General features: G+C 47.8%; 2 protein-coding genes across 2 annotated transcripts in view; both read left to right on the plus strand.

Annotated features, from left to right (window-relative positions):
- The window catches only part of BRWD3 (bromodomain and WD repeat domain containing 3), a gene marked incomplete at its 3' end in the record, with an annotated part of 75,643 nt that overhangs the window by 45,153 nt on the left and 11,371 nt on the right, over nt 1-19,119 (plus strand). The gene's annotated exons all lie outside the window — the stretch shown is intronic.
- Nucleotides 7,068-8,000, plus strand: LOC309444203 (syntaxin-1B-like; the record flags this gene model as incomplete). The annotated part of the gene is made up of 1 exon (XM_082061845.1): nt 7,068-8,000. The coding sequence occupies one exon, from the start codon at nt 7,068-7,070 to the stop codon at nt 7,998-8,000; it is 933 nt and encodes a 310-aa protein (XP_081917971.1).

Genomic DNA, 19,119 nt, shown 5'->3' on the forward strand with positions numbered 1-19,119 from the left:
GAGGACAGTTTGGTGAAAGCGTGTTTGGGGGCCGGTTCAGCAGACCGCCTCGGATCAAAACGAGGAACGAGGGCAGGAGAACTGTCTTGTACAACGACGATTCGGATAATGACAATTTTGTGCACACTGAGGATCCGTTGAACCTTGGTACTTCCAGGTCAGGCAGGGTGCGGAAAATGACAGAAAAAGCCAGGGTCAGCCATCTCATGGGATGGAATTATTGACAGGTAAAAAAACTTTGGAACAATTTTAAAAAGAACTTCAATGGCCTTCTACTGCAGGGATTTTACCAGAAAAATCTACCAAGCAAGTTGTGCGGGGACTCCACTCACGTTTCACAGTGGTGCTTTTCCATTCTGTCCGTTTGCGTTCGTTTGAAAACTTCAGATCGCCACACTTCATTGGTCAGAACAAGCCTTAGTCATTAGGCCTTAAATTACAGAAATTCTTCCCCACACACTACAAGTTCATCCCATTAAAGAGGCTTCCAGCTTCTCGATGAGAACATGACATTGGGAGTCACGATTGTGACTTCTCGCCCTCGTTTTGTTTTTGTATTATAGAAATAGCACCTTCTTACAGAGTTTTTATGTGGTTTCTGCCATAAATCCTTATACACAGTAATAATTATAACTTTTGCACAATACACCAATCCTAAAGGCAGCTATAAAATGTTTACAGTTTCTATATTGTAAGAAGGATCTGGATTATTTTAATCTTCCCAGGCCAAACGTTCATGAATTGTGCTGAACTGAAGTATGTCTATACTACAGTTACGGGGGTCCTGATGTGCTTTCTATCGGTTCTTTATTCCTGTAAAAGTGACAAAGGGTTGGTGCCTTGTAAATATGTAGCAAACCTTTGATGTGGTGTGTCCTATGTGTGCATTAACTTTATTAAAAAGAGAATACTTGAGAAGTACGAATATCTAGGCAAAAGGTGCCAAATGCAAAAGTTACTTGCATCTATTTTCTTTTTGTCCTCTCATATTTTTATAGTATTAATAGAGATTGTGCAGCTAAGGGGTAACTTAAACGTTTGAAAGGTTCCTCCTCTTCAAAGCATAACGTGATTTTTAATAGTAGCTCAGCTACCTCTATTTACAACTACTGGAAACTTAAAAGAAAATAGATGCTATTACTCAGTGCGTGTTGAAGAAGGAGCGTTGAGGGCTGGAATTGCTTGTGGAGTTGTAGAGTAACTATATCTTGATTATATTGACGCAGTGAAAGCAAATCAAAGTAATTCTCAGAGTTTTCAGCAGAGGGTGATTTGTTTGTGCAGATAAGCCGAGTGTCTCCCGCACGTTTCTGCCGCCGTTTCCTCGGTCAAAATGCGCGTTTGGTCGAGTTTGTCCCGGGCAGGTGAGGAGGGAGCTCTGGGCCCCGGCACCCACCGGCTCCCGTGCTCACTCTTGTATCTCGAGCTTCCAGCAGAGAATTCGTGTTGCACTGTACTCTTGTTGTCCTGCGCAAACGCTGGAGTAACTTGAAAACAGAAGTAGTCTTGGTGGTAGCAGTAGAGAACGTGGCGCCAGTCGTGGTCTCGCTCCTGGGGGAGCAGGAACAGGGCTGGGCTGAGCTGAGTGGCCTCGTCCTTCCCAGCCGCTGCCTGCAATATATTCATATTTGGGACTCCAAATTTCTGCCGTTGTCTAAATGAATTGACAGTTCTGGCTTGGATAAGAGAATGAGTTGCATTACACAGAGAGAACCAACAAAAAGCAGACTAGAAAGTTTTGGTGGAGTTTTTAAAGGTGATTTTTTAATTTGTTTTTTAAAACTTTCATCCAGTATCCTTCAGTTCTTCTGTGCACAGCTTGGTCAATAGTTCTGGAAAACCTCAGGCAGCAAAGAGTGCCCCATGTATATTCTCAGATGCAGAAGGAATTTAATTTTTTGACTTTCTATATTAAGCACTCGCTATTTTATCGCGCTTTCCAAAAATTCTAGTTAGATGCAAAATGACTTGAAAAAAAATGCAGAGGTTTAGTTTTGTGATGGAGGAGAGTATATCCTAAAAGGCTCAGAGCATTAAGATGAGTTTATGGTACAGTACAAAAGTCACACTTTTAATTTTGTAAGGACTGTTTTGGAAAGGCTGTCATCCCTTTCTGGGCTTGGTTCAGTTGTGTTTTGATGGGGAAAACAAAAAAACCCACAAACCAAAAGTGCAGAGGCTCTCCTGGTTCTGTCTTGGGCTTTAAAATATAAACACCTGTCCTGTCATCTCTCTCATATCTATGTATATATATACACGCATATATATTTATAAGAAATGTATTATTTCTTTGCCGGATTGGTCCTTCTCCGTATGGTAAGCAGGAATAGCATGTACGCGTCAGCCCGTAGTCGGAATTGTCCCCTTTCCATCAGTCCCGTCGAGCTCGTGTAAACACTACGGTTTGTGTCCTAAAGCCTGAAAACCTTGAAACGCAAAAGAAACGCTTTTCATATCTTTCTGACTGGCCGAAGATCCACTTACTTATTTATTTTGTGTAGGGGTTGGGGAGAGATAAACCACGTGGGTTCCAGAGAAATTGTTTTATAAGTTTGTGTATTTTAGCAACGATTAGAATAATATTAAATATGTTCTTAAATGTATCTTTTCTATGGAATGAAGTACTGTGAAGATAACTGAAGCATCACTTTGCTGTGGCGTAAGTATTAATCAGCCGTGTTACTCGATGAAGAGGCAGACAGCAGGGTGTGCTAGAGCAACACAACTAGTGCTTATTGTAAAAAAAGGAGAAAAAAAAATAGAGGGTTTTTCTTGTGCATGAGAACCTTTTATAAGCATGAAAGAAATAACTTGGGTTTAGAGATGTTATTTTTATTTGGTTTTGTATCTGAGTTCTTCCTCCGAGTTAGGCCATTGATTTCTCATCGCCTCGTTCTGTGGGGTAATTATAATTTCATAGTAGCTTGGACCCTTTCTCTTCAAACCCAGACCCTATCAGGAGCCGCTTACACTTGCAGAAAACTTAATATCAACCCAATGGGTGCAGCAGAAGCAGCAAAGTGATTTAAAGCTCACAGCAAATTGGTCCCTGAGCCCAGTCCCAGGTGCCCGGGCAGCGCTGTGGGGGCAGCACCGGCGTCTCTCTCCTTGCTCTTTTAACAAAAAATGCCCAAATTCTGCCTAAAATAAATAGTTTGTAGGTCTGATGATGTGTGGGGTTCCCGAGGGCTCAGGCCAGAGGGCCTGTGTGCCTGAGCATTAACTGGGGGGCACCAGAGCTTCAGAGGTTTCTCCACGTGCGGGATCTTGCCTGCGCTGCCAGGGCCCTGGAGGGGACTCGGGGACACGTGAGGGGACTCGGGGACACCTTGGGGCACCCCCCACGCTCCATCCTCCGGAGACGGCTCCAAAAGCCTCGTGCGCGTCTTTGCTGGCGGGTTTGTGTCTGGCGGATCCGCTGGGTCTGTGTGTCTGGCGGATCCGCTGGGTCTGTGTGTCTGGCGGATCCGCTGGGTCTGTGTGTCTGGCGGATCCGCTGGGTCTGTGTGTCTCGTGGATCCGCTGGGTCTGTGTGTCTGGCGGATCCGCTGGGTCTGTGTCGCTCCCGGCTCCGTCCAGCCCGGGGCGTGAGGACGAAACTCATTTTGCAGGAGCCAAGAGTTGGCGTCTCCGTTCAGCCCAAACTTCGGCTGCTTTGGATTTTCTCTTTGCGCCTTTTGCTTTTCTCCTTGCCCCGCTCTGCCCTTCCCTTCATTGCCCTTGTGGGTTATTTATGACCCTCTTTTGGAAACGTGGGTTTGATTTCGGCTGGGCTGTGAGGTTGAGTTCGTTCTCTCCCTTTTTTCCCCACGACTTTCCCTGTTGTTCAGATCTGCCGTTCTTTGCCAGCGCCGTTCCCACCTGGCTGCAGGTGGATTTAAGGAAGATGCAAAGTTGAAGGGATGGGGCCGGACCTAAAACTCCACTGATTTCCACTTGTATTTAACACATGGGCTCTGTCTCTACAGAGTTACTCCTCCTTTTTTCAGTCTTTATTCCCTTCCTACATGAGTTGCAGTTCATATTCCTCTTGTAGAAGTTGTGTCTGTCCAGCCTCACAAGATATTTCTGTTTTAAATTACCCGTGGAAGTTGTATGTGGGTGCTCAACCCTGGCTGGGCCCGGGCAGTTGTCTCCCTGCTCTCCATCCCTGACCCTCCTTTCTCCACCACCATCCCCATCAGATAAACAAGCTCAGTATAATAATGAAGAAATAATTTGCGAACGTCTTGCTTTTCACAATGTTCGGAGCATCTCTTGGCCGCAAAAAGGCAAAATGAACCTTGTCAAGCGTTTGTTCCTGGGCATCCCTGGGATGTTTCTGGCAACCGTTCAAAATCACGCGGTGTTAGCAGGAGAAAGTGAGTTTAAATCGCTAATTTTTGATAAGAACTTGATTAATATTTCGTCTGTAATCTGATGGGGGAAAGGGAAGAGCTGTATGTTGAGGGATGTCGTGTCCGCCCTGGCAGGAGTGTCTGGCCACCCATGCTCTGTGTCTTCAATTCCATCTTTTAAAAACCTATTTGTGCGTTTACGTTTCTTATTTTAATTTTCAACCCTCTCACAAAGTTTTATCAAATGCTGATTATTTACCTGATAGACTGAAGGAGCAGTTAACAATCCAAGGGTAAATCTGTATTTAGTGTTGTAGGGAGCTGTCATTGTGTTCTTACGAGTATGTATTATAGAAAATTACTGCGCATGTGCGATAGATAATTTTCAAATATTAGCATATCAGAGGTTTACACATTGGAAAAAACAAACAACAAACCTCCTTTCTGTACAGTAACAGCCTGCAAAATTTAGTCTAAAAGTTGTATTTTTTAGTCGTAGAAATGCAAAGAGCTGTTGGAAACTTGTGCATTTTTCCGACGCCGCGTTCAGCCCACAGCGAACTCACAACCGTGCTCGGAATCCCTGAAAAGTCCCATTTCCAGCGGAATTGCTGTCGCAGCCTTAACTCTAGTGTTATAAAAATGGTGCTTCAGTCCCTTGGTGTGCGTGGGTGTGGGTATCTGCGTGGTGAGAGTGGGAGACCCCGCGGCTTGGCCCTGAATCCGCTCACGAGCTGCAGCCGCTTTGGGGAAACGTGGGAATACTTGGGAAAGAGTGAAAGCGATGGGCGGTTCGGAGCCGTTTCTCGGTTTGGGGAGGTTTGGATCACGGTTTTTCCCCATCTGGGGGGTCCTGTCCCCCTGCTTTTTGGCAGATAAAATCCAAATCCTCCGTTTCTCTCCCTAAAAAACCTGGGGGAGCGCGGGCCGCTCGGGTTTATTCACAAATCAGTCTGACGCTTGTTTTTCTGTAGGACCCCCAGCCCAGGCCCTTCATGCCCCTGGGAGCCATTCGAGCAACTTTAGAAATACCAGTCAGTGTCGAAGTGATGAAATTCATGTGATTTAAGCTCTTCAGTTCATGTTTGGGATGATTTAAAAACACTCCAAAAATGCACAAAACTATTAGAATTATGCTACTTTCTATATTATTATTATTATGATTATTTTCCAGGCGATATTTCTGCCCATATCTTCACATCCGCTATCTCAGGTCCCTTTAAATGAATACTTCAGGGATTTTGATGCCACTTTGCTGGCAGACCAAATGTAATATTTATATGCAATGAGCTGTTAGTTTTTTGTATTGTACAGATGTAAATTTGTAAAGGTTTTTTTTTCTAGAGGTTTTTTTTGAAGTCACTTATGTAATTTAGGATGGTTCATTTTCCAGCTGTGGGATTGTCTTAATAAAAAGAAAAAAAAACAAAAAGAGAAACTCTTGGGTTGGTTTTGCATTATTACCAAATAGTTTAGATACTCAAAAGGCTCAGGCTGAGGCCCCAGCCCGAGCGGGGAGGGTTGGGGACCCTCACGGGGCTTCATTTGGCTTTAAAGCCCTCGAATCCCATGGGGCACAGATGGTTTAATACTCAGAAATGACTTTGATAAGGTGTTCAATGCAGGGCAGCCGTTCGGCTCTCTCCCTGTCACGTATTCCTCTCGTAATAATTCAGCATCTTGGTTTTTCCCCTCGTTCATCTCCTGCCTTCATTTGACGTTTCATTTGATTGCACTGATTCCAATGTGCCGAATGGAAATTCCTTTCGGATGTGGATGAATATCTTATTTCTAACACAGCGCTCACGCTCCAGGAACAGAAAGAGCTGCTTTTTCTCAGCCTTCTTCGTTACACAGAATGAAATTCAACTTGTGTTGTTGCCGAAGGCCCCTGTACGAACATCCATCCAACGGCGCTGGGGAGAAGAAATGACGCTGTTGCCAGAGCTGCTTTAGCTCCGCCAAACCACCGCAGCGGTCGCTCCCATCGGTGTTACACCATACGTGTTATATCATGTACTTCGTATCATCGTATATTAGTATCAGTGGGGTAGGAACAACTCGGTTATCCTTCCAATGCACAAGTATTGTGTTTCCAGCCTGGAAAACCCCGACAACCTCCTCCGTCCACCCCAGCCGTGCGATGCTTGGGGTGGGTGGGAGGGAGGAACCAAATTTCCCTCTATCCCCCTGTTTCCACCCAAACCAGGCGCTGCACCGGGATGGTTTGTCCTTCAGGTGTCATATCTTTGTGAAAGCTGCTCTCTGAAGCAGGTTAGGAGCTCTGCCTGCAGTGCGTGTTTGCATACGTGCGCTTTTCTTCCTTCGCAGCTGATCGATGGACAGTTTTGGGGTGCAGGACGGAGCTGCCCCCGCAGGACCCTGCGGCAGGAGGAGCAGCCCCTGCCTTTGCCCCCGGCAGCCCGGACTTTTGGGATTTCTTTGTTCCTCAGTGAATAAAAGCCCCTTTGTCACACAACCCGCAGGATCAGCTGCTGAGGCAGCTCTCCGGTGACGCAGGTGCCGGCGGCGCTGGCAGCCGTCCCGCCCCAGGTCACGGTGGGGGCGGTGGGGTCCGGCTGACGCAGGGTGGCCGGGCCACCTCCGGAAATATTTGCTCTAGAGCCAGGAGGGACGGTTCTTCCAGCTCCCGCTGACGCAGGGAGCTCCTTGGGCCTCCCGCTTCCCCTCCGCCGGCCCGTGCCCCGCGGATGGTGCGCGGTGCGGAGCATGAGGGACCGGCTGGCCGAGCTGCGGCGGCGCGCTGCGGCCGAGGGGGATGCGCACAACGACGCCACGTGCTTCGACAACCCGGCGTTCGGCGGGGACGACAGCAGCGCCGTGGGGCGGGTGCTGCGGGAGGCGGCCGAGCTGTGGCGGGCGCTGGAGCGGCTGGAGCAGCTCTCGGAGCGCGTCGAGAGGACGCAGCAGGCGCTGCTGTGCTGCACCTCGCGGGAGAGCAGCGCCCGGGAGAAGCGGGGGCTCAGCGTCGCCAGAGCCGCCTTTGCCCGCGAGGCCGTGGCCCTGCAGCCCCGGCTGGGCTCCCTGCCCGTGGCACCGGGGTCAGGGACGGGGCGAGCGGGTCCCCGGATCCACCAGATGCAGCTGTGGCTGCTGCTGCGGCGCTACCGCGCCGTCCTTGCCCTCCACTATGCCCGTGAGAGCCGCTACCGGCAGCGGCTGAAGGAGCAGATTGAGCGCCAGGCGGAGCTGGCAGGCGTCGAGCTGGGGACCGAGGACTTGGAGCGGCTGGCCGAGAGCCCCGAGGCGCCTCGCATCGTGGGCCGGGACCTGGAGGAGCTCAAGGCCAAGGAGAACTTGAGCTTGGCCCAGGCGCGCCAGCGGCAGCTGCTGGAGCTGGAGGCGCAGCTGGCGGAGCTGCACGGGCTCTTCCTGCGGCTGGAGGGGCTGCTGGCCGAGCAGCACGGAGCTGCCGACAGCGTGGAGCTCCACGTCCTGCGCACCCTCGACTACGCCGCCCAGACCGGCGACGAGGTGAAGAAAGCCTTCGCCTCCCGGCGGCCGTCGCGGCTCTCGGCGCTGCTGGCGGCCGCGCTCAGCCTCTGCGCCTGCTGCGCCTGCTGCGCCCGCTGCGCCCGCTGCGCCCGCTGCGCCCGCTGCGCCTGCCCGCCCGGCCCCGACGCCACCCTCCCACGGGCCTGAGGACTCTACAGCGGCTCTCGTGGATTTTCCCCATGTCTGTGCAAGAAACGGTGGCCTGAGAGGCTGTTGCTGTCCTCTGATTCTTGCATGGCAGTGCAGGGACCAATCACACCGTGGGGAATGGTGTGGGGACTGTGCACACCTTGCACAGTGGTGCGAGGGTGGTGTAGACTCTGCACAGCAGCATGGGGGCCAGATGAACCTTGTACGATGGCGCAAGGACCGTGTGCACTCTGCGCAATGGTGCGAGGACTGTGCGCATCTTGTGCAATGGTGCAGGGACTATGCACACCTTGCACGATGGTGCAGGGACCATGCACACCTTGCACGATGGTGCAGGGATGATGTAGACCTTGCACGATGGTGCAGGGACCGTGCACACTTTGCACTGTGGTGCAGGGACCATACACACCTTGCACAGTGGTGCAAGGACTATGTACACCTTGCACGATGGTGCAGGGACCATGCACACCTTGGACAATGGTGCAGGGACCATGCACACCTTGCACAGTGGTGCAGGGACCATGCACACCTGCATGGCAGCACGGAGACCACGCTTGCACCGCAGGACAAGCACCCAGAGCACTGCAGCGCCCAACGAGGAAAAGCTATTTTAATACTACAAAATATAACTTAAAAACTTTAATGTTACGTTAGTTGCACTGAGTTTGTGCTCAGCATCCTGAACTGGGTTTGGTGAGATGAAGGTGGGAATAATGGTTTTGTGGAGAAGCAGCTTTTCTTTTGGGTCCGTTTCGCTCCCGCTTGCGCAGCCCCCAAGGAGGACATTCCCCAAGTGGAAACGGAAACAAGGCAGCAGCACAGCCGGACCATGGGAAACGACCTTTCCAGCTTATTTTTAAACCCCATTTTGTGTGCGGATGCAGGCGTAGCCTCCTGGGAGCACCGCGGGGAGCTCAGACTGTTCCAGAGCGGCTGGCGGAGCCCGGCACGGGCACATCCAGCAGCCGCCCGCAGAACCGGTCGGGCTGCTCCGTAAATCATTACCCACGAAGCGCAGGGAAAACACAACCAACCTGTATTATTGTCAGTGCTTTCCGCCGGGGCGAGTTCACAGGGGGTTTTGTGGAGCAGAACCCCGTCCGGAGCCCAAATGGGGTGACGGTCCCCAGGATCAACAAGGAAACAGCCCTGATTTGTGTTATGAGGATCATCAAGAAGTTAAAGAAACAGGATAAAAAAACAAAGGAGAAACTTCGCAGCTTGGAGCAGATCTTTCCACCCTTCGCTCCAGCGGTTTATGAGACTTTATGAGTTTATTCATTGCCTTCTTTTTTTCTGATGCTTGGTTGCATTTCATTAAACTTTGGCCCCAGATGGAGACTGATTACCGTACAGCAAAGTAATTAATAATATTGTAATGTGGGCACGAGGGTTGGGCGGGATGGGGAGATTTCCTTTCCGCGCCGGGTAAAGGTTGGGACTCTGTTTGGAGCACGTTTGCTTGATGAATATTCCCCGGGCTGATGAAGCCGAGGTGGGCGACCTGCCTTAATGATTCAGAGAACAGACACGAGGAGGCCGTGTTAATTATTTCCCAAATGAGCATCACAAATCTAGGAAGTTCACATTTAAGGGAAAAATTCAGAGGAAGCCAAACACATGAAGTTAAAGTCAGGCCACCCAAGCCCTTCGCTCTGCTCCGTAACGACGTGCTCGGAATGAGATTTAGTACAAGAGGAACCTTTTAGTAAAACGTGTTAAAAGGAGCTGCCTTCAAAGTGCAAAGAGTTTATAACTGTGTGGGCAGCACACGCCGGTTTCACGTGCAAAGTTGAAGAAATACCACAGGAAGTGTATTTTTTGAGGAGTATAAAATCTTCTCCCGACACTTAGACAAGTAAATAATTCCAGAAAAATTCAACCACCCTATAGGACTTATTTTGTTTTCAAAGCGAAGTAGTTTCTTACAGCTTAACGGTCTGTCAGCCACGCTCAGAGCCCCGGGAGGACGCGTGTGCTCCAGTTCAGACGCTCCATTTTTATCTCTTCAGCACTGTTGGTTTTTCATGTCACAACATGAAGAGAAGAATTTCTTGTAAATGCAGCTTTAAAAGCTCCTGAACATGGACTAGGAGCTGAGTTCCCTGAGCTCAGTTCAGTTTGCAGCTTCTCTTTGGCCAGATCTCCAGACTTTGGAATTCTCCATTACCACGGTTGTTTCCAAGGGGAGACACTTGGTGCTTCCCACGCTCCCCAGTAAAATCAGTTTATTACCTATTACAAAATCAGAATAGGAGCATTTTACTTTATTCCCTTTATTTTTTCTTATGTGTTTTTCCTTTTGTTTTGTGTGTCGATCTTGGCATGCAAAGCGCATCTTTTTTACCATTTTCTTGGGCGAGGCTGTGGCAAGAACATATATTTGTATAATTCTCGGGGAAAATAAATCTCCGCGCTGCACTGCCATAAATGCCGAACTGAAATCTTCCCAACTGATCAGTAACCAACACACAATTCCTGCTTCATTTCCTACACTGTCTTGAAATGGTAGTGTCGCCGATTCATTTTAAGCAGTAAAAATGAGTCTTGGATTTACAGCAGGCCTGATTTTTGTTTTAAGGTAAGGTGAGCCTAAAATATCACATTAACAGCGAGTAGGCTGACTAAATATTTTTTTGAATACTGAGGGCAGTGATTTCTATTCAAGTTACTCGATCTTTGTTTCTCAGGGGAACGTGTGCATTTAAAATCCCGTATTTTGCAGTTCTTCACCAAAAACGGTGTTTCTTATGTTAACAAGAGGGTTGCTCCCGCAGGCCTAAATATGCGAGTTTAACAGCCCGTCCCAATCCTTCTGCTTCGTTGTAAAATCAGGGGAATAAATCAAATCCGGGGGTTCGATGGGGTGATGCAGCGCAGGACCCGGCGCTGGGACCCACTGGATCAAACCATCACAGAAACGCCACCGTGGGCAGCTCAGCCTGGAAATCCCTGATTACCGGAGCCTGGAGCCTCGTTTGCTCAAATTCTTTTGATTTTTTCCAAGGAGAGACCTGAGAGCTTCCTCCGTGGGGCTGATTTATGGTCTCCGCTTGGCCTGGAGGGCAAAGTTTTAATGATGGGAGAGAGAGAAAAGGGCTTTGTGACAATTTATTGTCCCATTCTGCAGCTCGCGAGCGGAGCGTCGGGTGCGCATCCCGGCTGCCGGGAGCTCGCATTAGCATCGGCTGATGGAACGAGGAGATAATAGCTTCTCGGGGGAGGATTTGCTTCTTAACTGCCGTTTCTAAAGCTCCAAGGCAGATCCAGGGGACATTTCGATGTTGTCACCAGCAATCGCGTCACTGACGCCTGCGGAGGCTCCAGGCTGAGTCATGCAGGGGATGGGACAGTGACCATGGGGTGACATAGCGGTGGTGGTGACACCGTGGATCTTCTTTGAAACAGGGCACAGAGCTGCACAATATCCACCGAGGCTTTAAATGGCCCCGAAACTGAAGTTTTTGGTGCAATCTTTACAGGTGTTTTTTCACTCAGCTTTTCATGGTGAAGCGACCACGTTGGGCTCTGTCATTTGCATCAACACCTGGTTCTCTCAAAATGGGGTTTGCGCTGGTGGATTGTCCATTGTACGCAATCCACATAGCCAACCACTACAGAATTTCCATTCATAATGAAAGTCTTAAATAAGGCCTTTTATTCTCTCCAAATACATAATTTTTCAGGTTGGATCAGGGGAAAAAATGGTGATGAATTTCCTTTAGAAAATGGTGTTCCCTGACATTCAATGATTCAGTGCAGAAGCTTTTGGGGAGGTGACCTAGAGCCCCTGTGTCCCATCCCAGCGTGGGGACGCTCCTTGCCAGAGCACGGTAATGACGAGCATCATCTCTTTGGTGCAGCTGCATCCCTGGTACCCCCAAAACAGCATCAGCCCATGGAATTCGCTGCCCGTGTGATGCTCCAAGCTCAGGGGGATGCGGTTCTGAATCTCCTCAAAACCTCCCTTGGATTTGCTCGTCGTTGTTTGTACACAACCCCCTTTTTGTCTTTGATGGGTATAAACCAAGCACAAACAAAACAGAAATACAAATACCGCAGTTCTTGGCTGAGCCCCTGTTGATTTGCCATTGTAACTCATCACAAAGCGGGTTGAAATGAATGCCTATTTATTCTCGATACGCCACGTGCCGGAGCGGAGCGAGAAGGGGTTTGGCGCCCAGCTCATGCATCTCAAACACGGGAGGTTTGCTGGGGGATGCGTCACTTCAGCTGCTTTGTGGGTTTCATTAAAGGATCTGAGCTGCTTTCAGTCTGGGTTTATCTGGGGCCTTTTTTTTTATTAAGTATATATGACTAGCAGCTCATCTTTAAAGCTTTCCATCCATTTAATACAGATTTTTCTACACTGTTTCATAATGCAAAACAAGTTATTTCTATAGCTCACGGGAAAACAGGTTCACGGGAGCACGGGCACGGGAAACAAGGCTGGCAGAAGCTGAAAGAGAAAACATCAAGTGCCACAGTGGTTTTCAGTGTAAAGGATCACCAGCAGCTTTAAAAAACGATGTTATTGAAGGGGAGGAGGCTCACAGGGTAGAGCAGACACAGAACAGATAAAAACCTGAAGAAAGAGGCCCCGTCCAGCACGTTCTGTTGAAATCCAGGTACCAGAACGACTTGCTCCTGACGTGGGAGTTTTATTAGTGGGAGTAAACAGGAAAGCGGCTGGAGCCAACAGGTACAAATGCGCCGTGGTGCAGAAAACCATCCGCATCGCTGGGTGTCCTGGGGCCTTAAAATAGAGCCGGGAATGAGTCACGGCGGCCGCTGGGCAGAACGGTCACCAGCGCGGGATGGGGAAGAGTCCCCGGTACTCGGAGCCTCGCTGGCTTTGTTCTGGCGTTTGGCTTTGTTTGGCTGTGCTGCTTTAAATAGGTGTGTTTTCTAAGAAGTGCAACTGATGTAGGAATCAATAACGTTTTCCGGTAGTGTTTTCAGCCCCAGACGTAACGTGAAATAACGCAGCGCCGTTGATTCCTTCGCTAGGTGTGCTGCTTCAAAACTGTAACAAATGATGCTTAAAAAACCAAAAAATTCTCCCTAACAATATGGACTAGAGATCTGCCCCCGTCTCTGGTACAAATATGAAATACGTGCTGTACCTGTGTGTGAACAGTGAGTGTTGGAGGCCACGGTGAGGGTCGGGGACGGCGCTGCCTAATTCCAGTTTACACCCCATTTCAATTTCTTCTTGCTACCGTCTGTTTACAGATGTGTAATGTATATTAAAAACGTACACCTGGAGCAATGCAAGCTTTTATTTATATCTCGATGTATACATCTTTTGGGTGTGTTGCCTTTTGCAGGGGCTGACTCCCATAAACAAAAAAAACTGACTAACAAAATGAATTGTGTTGATATATATTCGCAGGGTAATGGCCTTTCTTCTATCCCTGGCACAATCAAACGCGAGCAGGATGCTGTAGGTTTTTTTATTAGGGGAGTGTTTTTACCTTCAAGCTTTATTCTTCAGAAGGATATTCCTGCATTTACATCCGATGTTGTGCAAATGATGGAGAAATAACCACGTCAGGGCCTCTCTGAGGGATGAAGATGAGGGGTCAGCAAGGAGAGGAGGGTTTTCCATGGCTCCCCACATGTAATGGTGCAGTAAAAAGACATTTTCCTCGTTATTTTAACACTCAGCTCCACTCTGAAAGGGCTACTTTTGAAAGAATTTGTGCATTTTTTTATACGGGGTCTGCCAGGCTTCAGAATAAAGCGGAGAATATTAAGAATAGGGGAGCAGGGAAGATAAACGATCTTGATAGCACCGTACATATGCTGCTTGTTCTGTGCTGGAATGGGAACATTCAGGCACTTTTTCCAAAAGAAGCAATTAGCTCTTTTTAAATAGCTATATTATGCAGTCACAAAATTCGCTGTGTTTACTGTGGTAAGGAATGTATGAGGTTTATTCACTATGACAAAATGGATTTTGTTTAAGACAGGGAACGGATAAAAGAGAAAAGCAAGCTTCTGTTGAAAGTTAGCGAGTACATAAAACCAGGCGAAGAAAGGAACTAAATTGGGTAAGATGGACAGCAGATATGAGTAAGTTTGCTACAGTTTCCATAGCTTTTTAAAGTTTCTATAGTTCGTGCTGCAGCATCCTCAGAGCTGAAATGTTTTCGGAACTATTTCAACGTGTTGCACCCATCTCCATTTCACGGGACATAGTACATGTAGATGCAATTCCTACTGTAACTATATGTAGTCAAAGGGTATAACACAACATCTATGACTCCCAAACAACATCTGAGAAAGTTTCCCCACGAGACTGAGATCAAGGAGAAGACACAAGTGGTTAAGACAAAACACAGATGTTAAATGTGGCCTGAAACATGGTTGAAGTTAATCAGAAGTGAAATCTCAGGATGGTGCTTCACCTCTCCATCTCTGAAGGTCTCACAGGCCAGATCAGCAGAGCCCTAGACTCACCCTTCTAGTCCAAAAAGCTGATGGGTAAGTCAGACAGAGCAGGGAGGACCCTTGAGCATCTCTGCTGCCCTCGCTCCAGGCCCTGGGAAGCTGGATGGTCCTCAGGACTCAACCTTCACCCACCTCGGCAGTTGGGTTTCCTCTGAAATAGTGGGATCCATCTTTTCTTCTGCTGCCTTCACACCTGCACCACAAACACCCCCTAGAGATGCTCCTCACCTGCCCTCTCTTCTCCTCCCTGGCTTCCCTACTTGTGTCCTGCTTTACCTTTGCTCACAGTCCATTCATTTGCCAGTAATGTCTTTCTCTTCCTTACAATTTTTTCTAAAGTAAGGTTGTTTTCAATGAAAACTCTGTAGCAGAGACAAATGAAGATGCAAAAGCACCAGAATACCTTACACCACACCTCTCTCTGATCTGGTACAGAAATGTAGAATCGTTTTGGTTGGAAAAGACCTTTAAGATCATCAAGTCCAACCGTTAACCCAGTGCTGTCAAGCCCACCATGAAACCATGTCTCTGATAATCTCATGTACATAATTTTTAGCTTCTTCTACTCTTCCTCTGTGTGTTTTTGAAGGGAAGGAGTAGTTTCAGGCTTGGCTCTTTCTCCTGTAAATGTCTTCATGCATGAATTTACTCTGCATGTCTGCAAAGTGCCCATTTCATCAGGCCCCCTGTTTGGAATGGACCATTGGAATATCCTTACAACACAGATAATAACAGGCAACACCATCATCTGGTCATCGTAAGTAAATTAACCTTGGCTTTCTAAAGCCTAAAGCTCCAACCTGCAATTAAAGTGAAGTGGCAGGGCCACTTCAGCAGCACCACATCTGCAACGCAGATGGGATTGGGTAGATTAGAACCATCAGCAGCGAACGATGACTGCGGTATTTATACCCCGCACACTTAGCGATGGGTTTGATTCAACCTTATCAACAATGGCAGCGGCAGGAATTCCAAATCATAAAAATGTTGATTGGAAAGGACTTGTGGGGCTCATCCAGGCCGGTGACCTAATGGGTGCACAGATATTGCCAGGCCAGCTTAGATCAGCTGAGGCTTTGCTAAGCCGAGTCTTGACGACCTTCAAGGATGGAGACTTCACAGTCCCTGGGGAAGGCTCTGAGAGACAAGTTTCTATTAGAAGTTTGGTGGATAACAGGAAAATTCAAGTGCAGGTTGACCGCAGCCTGCGACTTGAGACTTTCCTTCTCTTTGTTTTCTGTTTTCTTGTCTTTTGGCCATGCCTCGTTAAAGTTTAAAAAATGTAAATAGCAAATAGAGCAGATGTGCCTCGGTATCATGTTCAGGAGGGAAATACAGTATTCTTTCCTTTTGTCTCAGAGTTGTTGAAAAAGCATTGGAAGAAGATTTTGAAATAGGCGCATCATATATATATCTCGCCGTAGAAGAAAGCATGTCCGCTCTCTTGTGCTGTCACATAATGGAGTTAAAAAGAAACAAGTCTTATTTCCATACTGAGTCATTGCTTGCACTTTGTTTAGCGACGGTTGAATTGGGTTTCATTTCAGCTGGTTGTGAAGCACAGACAGGTGCAGAATATCGTCTCTTTGTTTTCGGGGCAGATGCGAGCCGGGGAGAGAGCAATGTGTTTCTCATCCAGAAAACAGCAAGAGAATAATGTTAAATTAAGACTAAAACATTTCTTGATGAATAAAGGCAGAAGCATAAAGTTCCAGGAAGAAAATACATTCCACAAGAAACTGAAGTTTTCAAACTTGCGAAATATGAATTTGTTATAAACCCAGACATTTATAATTTATTTTAATGCGGGTTTTTTTTGTGTCTTATGTGGCAACTGACAACAGAGTCAGCAGGGAAAGGGCAGATTTTCTTGTGTTGACACTTATCCTGCTTTATCGACTTGGGCAGCCGAATGCAACCGGGGAGCAGGGACGGCTTTGAAGAAACTCAAGCTACATGAGCTGTCTCCTCAGGGTTGACACGGACACAGCCCCAGCCCCTCATTTCCAGCTCTGCAGATCTGCCCCTGCAGCTGAGCGGAGGGCAGATGTGGCACATCTGGCCAGCTGGGATGTGCAAATTCCCACTTCTGGGATGCTCACACGGTTTTAGCAGCCAGAAGGTGGCTGCTCCCCTCCCGGCATTTTTAAGGTCTTGAAAGGTCCCTGACCCATATCAGGAAGTTCAAAATAATTCTGTTTCTTTCAAATGGTTTCATCATAATCTGATATTTCACAGGTGTGTTATTAGTAGATTTGTTCTCAGTTGGTTTTGAGGTTTTCTATGATTTAAATGGCTACTTCTCCTTTAGAAAAGGGTAAAATAGAGACCTTCAGCAATTTCAAAATGCTCTCTTGATAAAAGCAATTTGATGAAAAAAAATAACCGTGAAAGAATTGATTCATTGATAAAAATATTTGGAAAAATTCCTGAGAAAATTGAACATTGGCAGAGCTGGAAGACACTCTTCACTCTTGTTTGCTAAAGCATCATTTTCAGCCAGTGACACACAGTGTCCCAAAATTGCTCTCCCGTGTAGTGACAACACATGCAGCCACTTAACCGCTTGGCAACACCGAGGATGCTGCTGAGATCCTCCAGCCCATCTGCTGTGTGGGTACCAAAGCCTAATGTCTCCACCGGTGGTGACACAAGGTGTTTATTTACGTGTGGGTTCACATGTGCTCCTCCTGGAAGAGCCAGGGTGAGGGACCACACGGGAAAGGTAAAAATCCCTCGCTTAGACACCTCCTGAGGTGAAGGATGGGGAGTGATGGTTGGGGAAGGGATGAGGAAGGAGATGAAGGCTGGAGGAGATGAAAGTTGGAGGAGAAGAAGGCTGGAGGAGATGAAGGCTGGAGGAGATGAAGGCTGGAGGAGATGAAAGTTGGAGGAGATGAAGGTTGGAGGAGATGAAAGTTGGAGAAGATGAAGACCAGAGGAGATGAAGGTTGGAGGAGATGAAAGTTGGAGGAGATGAAAGCTGGAGCAGAAGAAGGTTGGAGGAGATGAAAGCTGGAGGAGATGAAGGTTGGAGGAGAAGAAGGTTGGAGGAGATGAAGGTTGGAGGAGATGAAAGCTGGAGGAGAAGGTTGGAGGAGATGAAGGTTGGAGGAGATGAAGGTTGGAGGAGAAGAAGGTTGGAGGAGATGAAGGTTGGAGGAGATGAAAGCTGGAGGAGAAGGTTGGAGGAGATGAAGGTTGGAGGAGATGAAGGTTGGAGGAGATGAAAGTTGGAGGAAATGAAGGTTGGAGGAGATGAAAGCTGGAGGAGAAGGTTGGAGGAGATGAAGGTTGGAGGAGATGAAAGTTGGAGAAGATGAAGACCGGAGGAGATGAAGGTTGGAGGAGATGAAAGCTGGAGGAGAAGAAGGTTGGAGGAGATGAAGGCTGGCGCCAAGTCTCCTCCTGGCTCAGTGTGGTCCCAGGGATGTCCACAGCCCTGTGCTGGTGGACAACCCCAGGTCCTGCCCTGCAGGAAAAAAAACTGGTCAAAATTTGGAGCAGGTCTGCAGATGCCTTTTGGAGGAGAAAAAGCACCAGGGAAGACAGAGGAACTGGGGACAAGGTGGATGGGCAGCTGGGGAGCTGCACTCTCTGGCATGCTGGGTGCAAGGGATGGATGGGGATGTCCTCACTGGTGAGTTCAGGTGTCACCATCACCGTGCAGACCTGCCACAGCCACCCGATGGCATCAGGACCCGCCTCGGCCAGCTGCTGCGGTTAATTGGAGAAGGACCCACAGATTGTTGTCACTGTTGTTCAAACAGTAGCCACAACTATTCTTTTGCACGCACCTTTGCTAATTGCCTGAGTGGTTTAATCCAGAGCAAGGCGGGAAATCGTTGGACATTGTTGTGATGTCCTGAAAACACAAGTGAAATATCAGTCTTAACTTTTTATATGCTAAAAATAATCAATTTCCTCCAAACTCCGGTTTGTTTGTGAGCCTTTGGTCGCACAGAGAGGGGCTTTGCCATCGCCTTGCATGTCTGCACACTTGAGGGCACAACCAAGAGGAAACCAGAAATGCCCCTGATCTGCCAATTAAAACCCAAACTGAAGTAATTTCAGTGTTTAATTAACTTGTGAGTGACGGCACCAAAGGCAAAACCCCGTCTGGCTGCTGACAGCCACACTTCAGTGCGCAGATGAGAGCTCAGCCCTCCACTCGTTGTCACCCCAAACTGGCTTCGTTCCACCAGCCTGCGGCATAATTAACGTATTTTACGCATAGTCATGGTTGCATTAATTAAATGTTGCTGTTTATTATTAGACAATGAAGCTCATTAGCATATGCTGTGCAGCTGAGATGCCTGACTATGCCAGACTCTGCCCAGGTAACCTACGAATTCCCTGCTCCCAAACTCGATAATCCCCATTTTTTCCAGTTTGTGCTGAGAGTATTAAAGCATTTTCACATGTTTGGCCAAAAAGTATTTTAAATGTCAAACATTTTAATAGACTGTGCAGCAAAACATTCATATGTATGCTGATTGGGGTCACTTTTTGATCTCTTTATAGCATTCCATAGGCACTGGAAAAATCTGATATCTAGTACATTCCCAAGGGGAATGTTTTTGCATTTGTACAAAGCTGAATTGATTGCAAGCACACAACCAGTACTATAGTACTATGACAAATTTCAGCTTGTTATTTT

The sequence above is a fragment of the Streptopelia decaocto genome, assembly GCF_964273445.1.
Source record: "Streptopelia decaocto genome assembly, chromosome: 10".
Classification (NCBI taxonomy): domain Eukaryota; kingdom Metazoa; phylum Chordata; class Aves; order Columbiformes; family Columbidae; genus Streptopelia; species Streptopelia decaocto.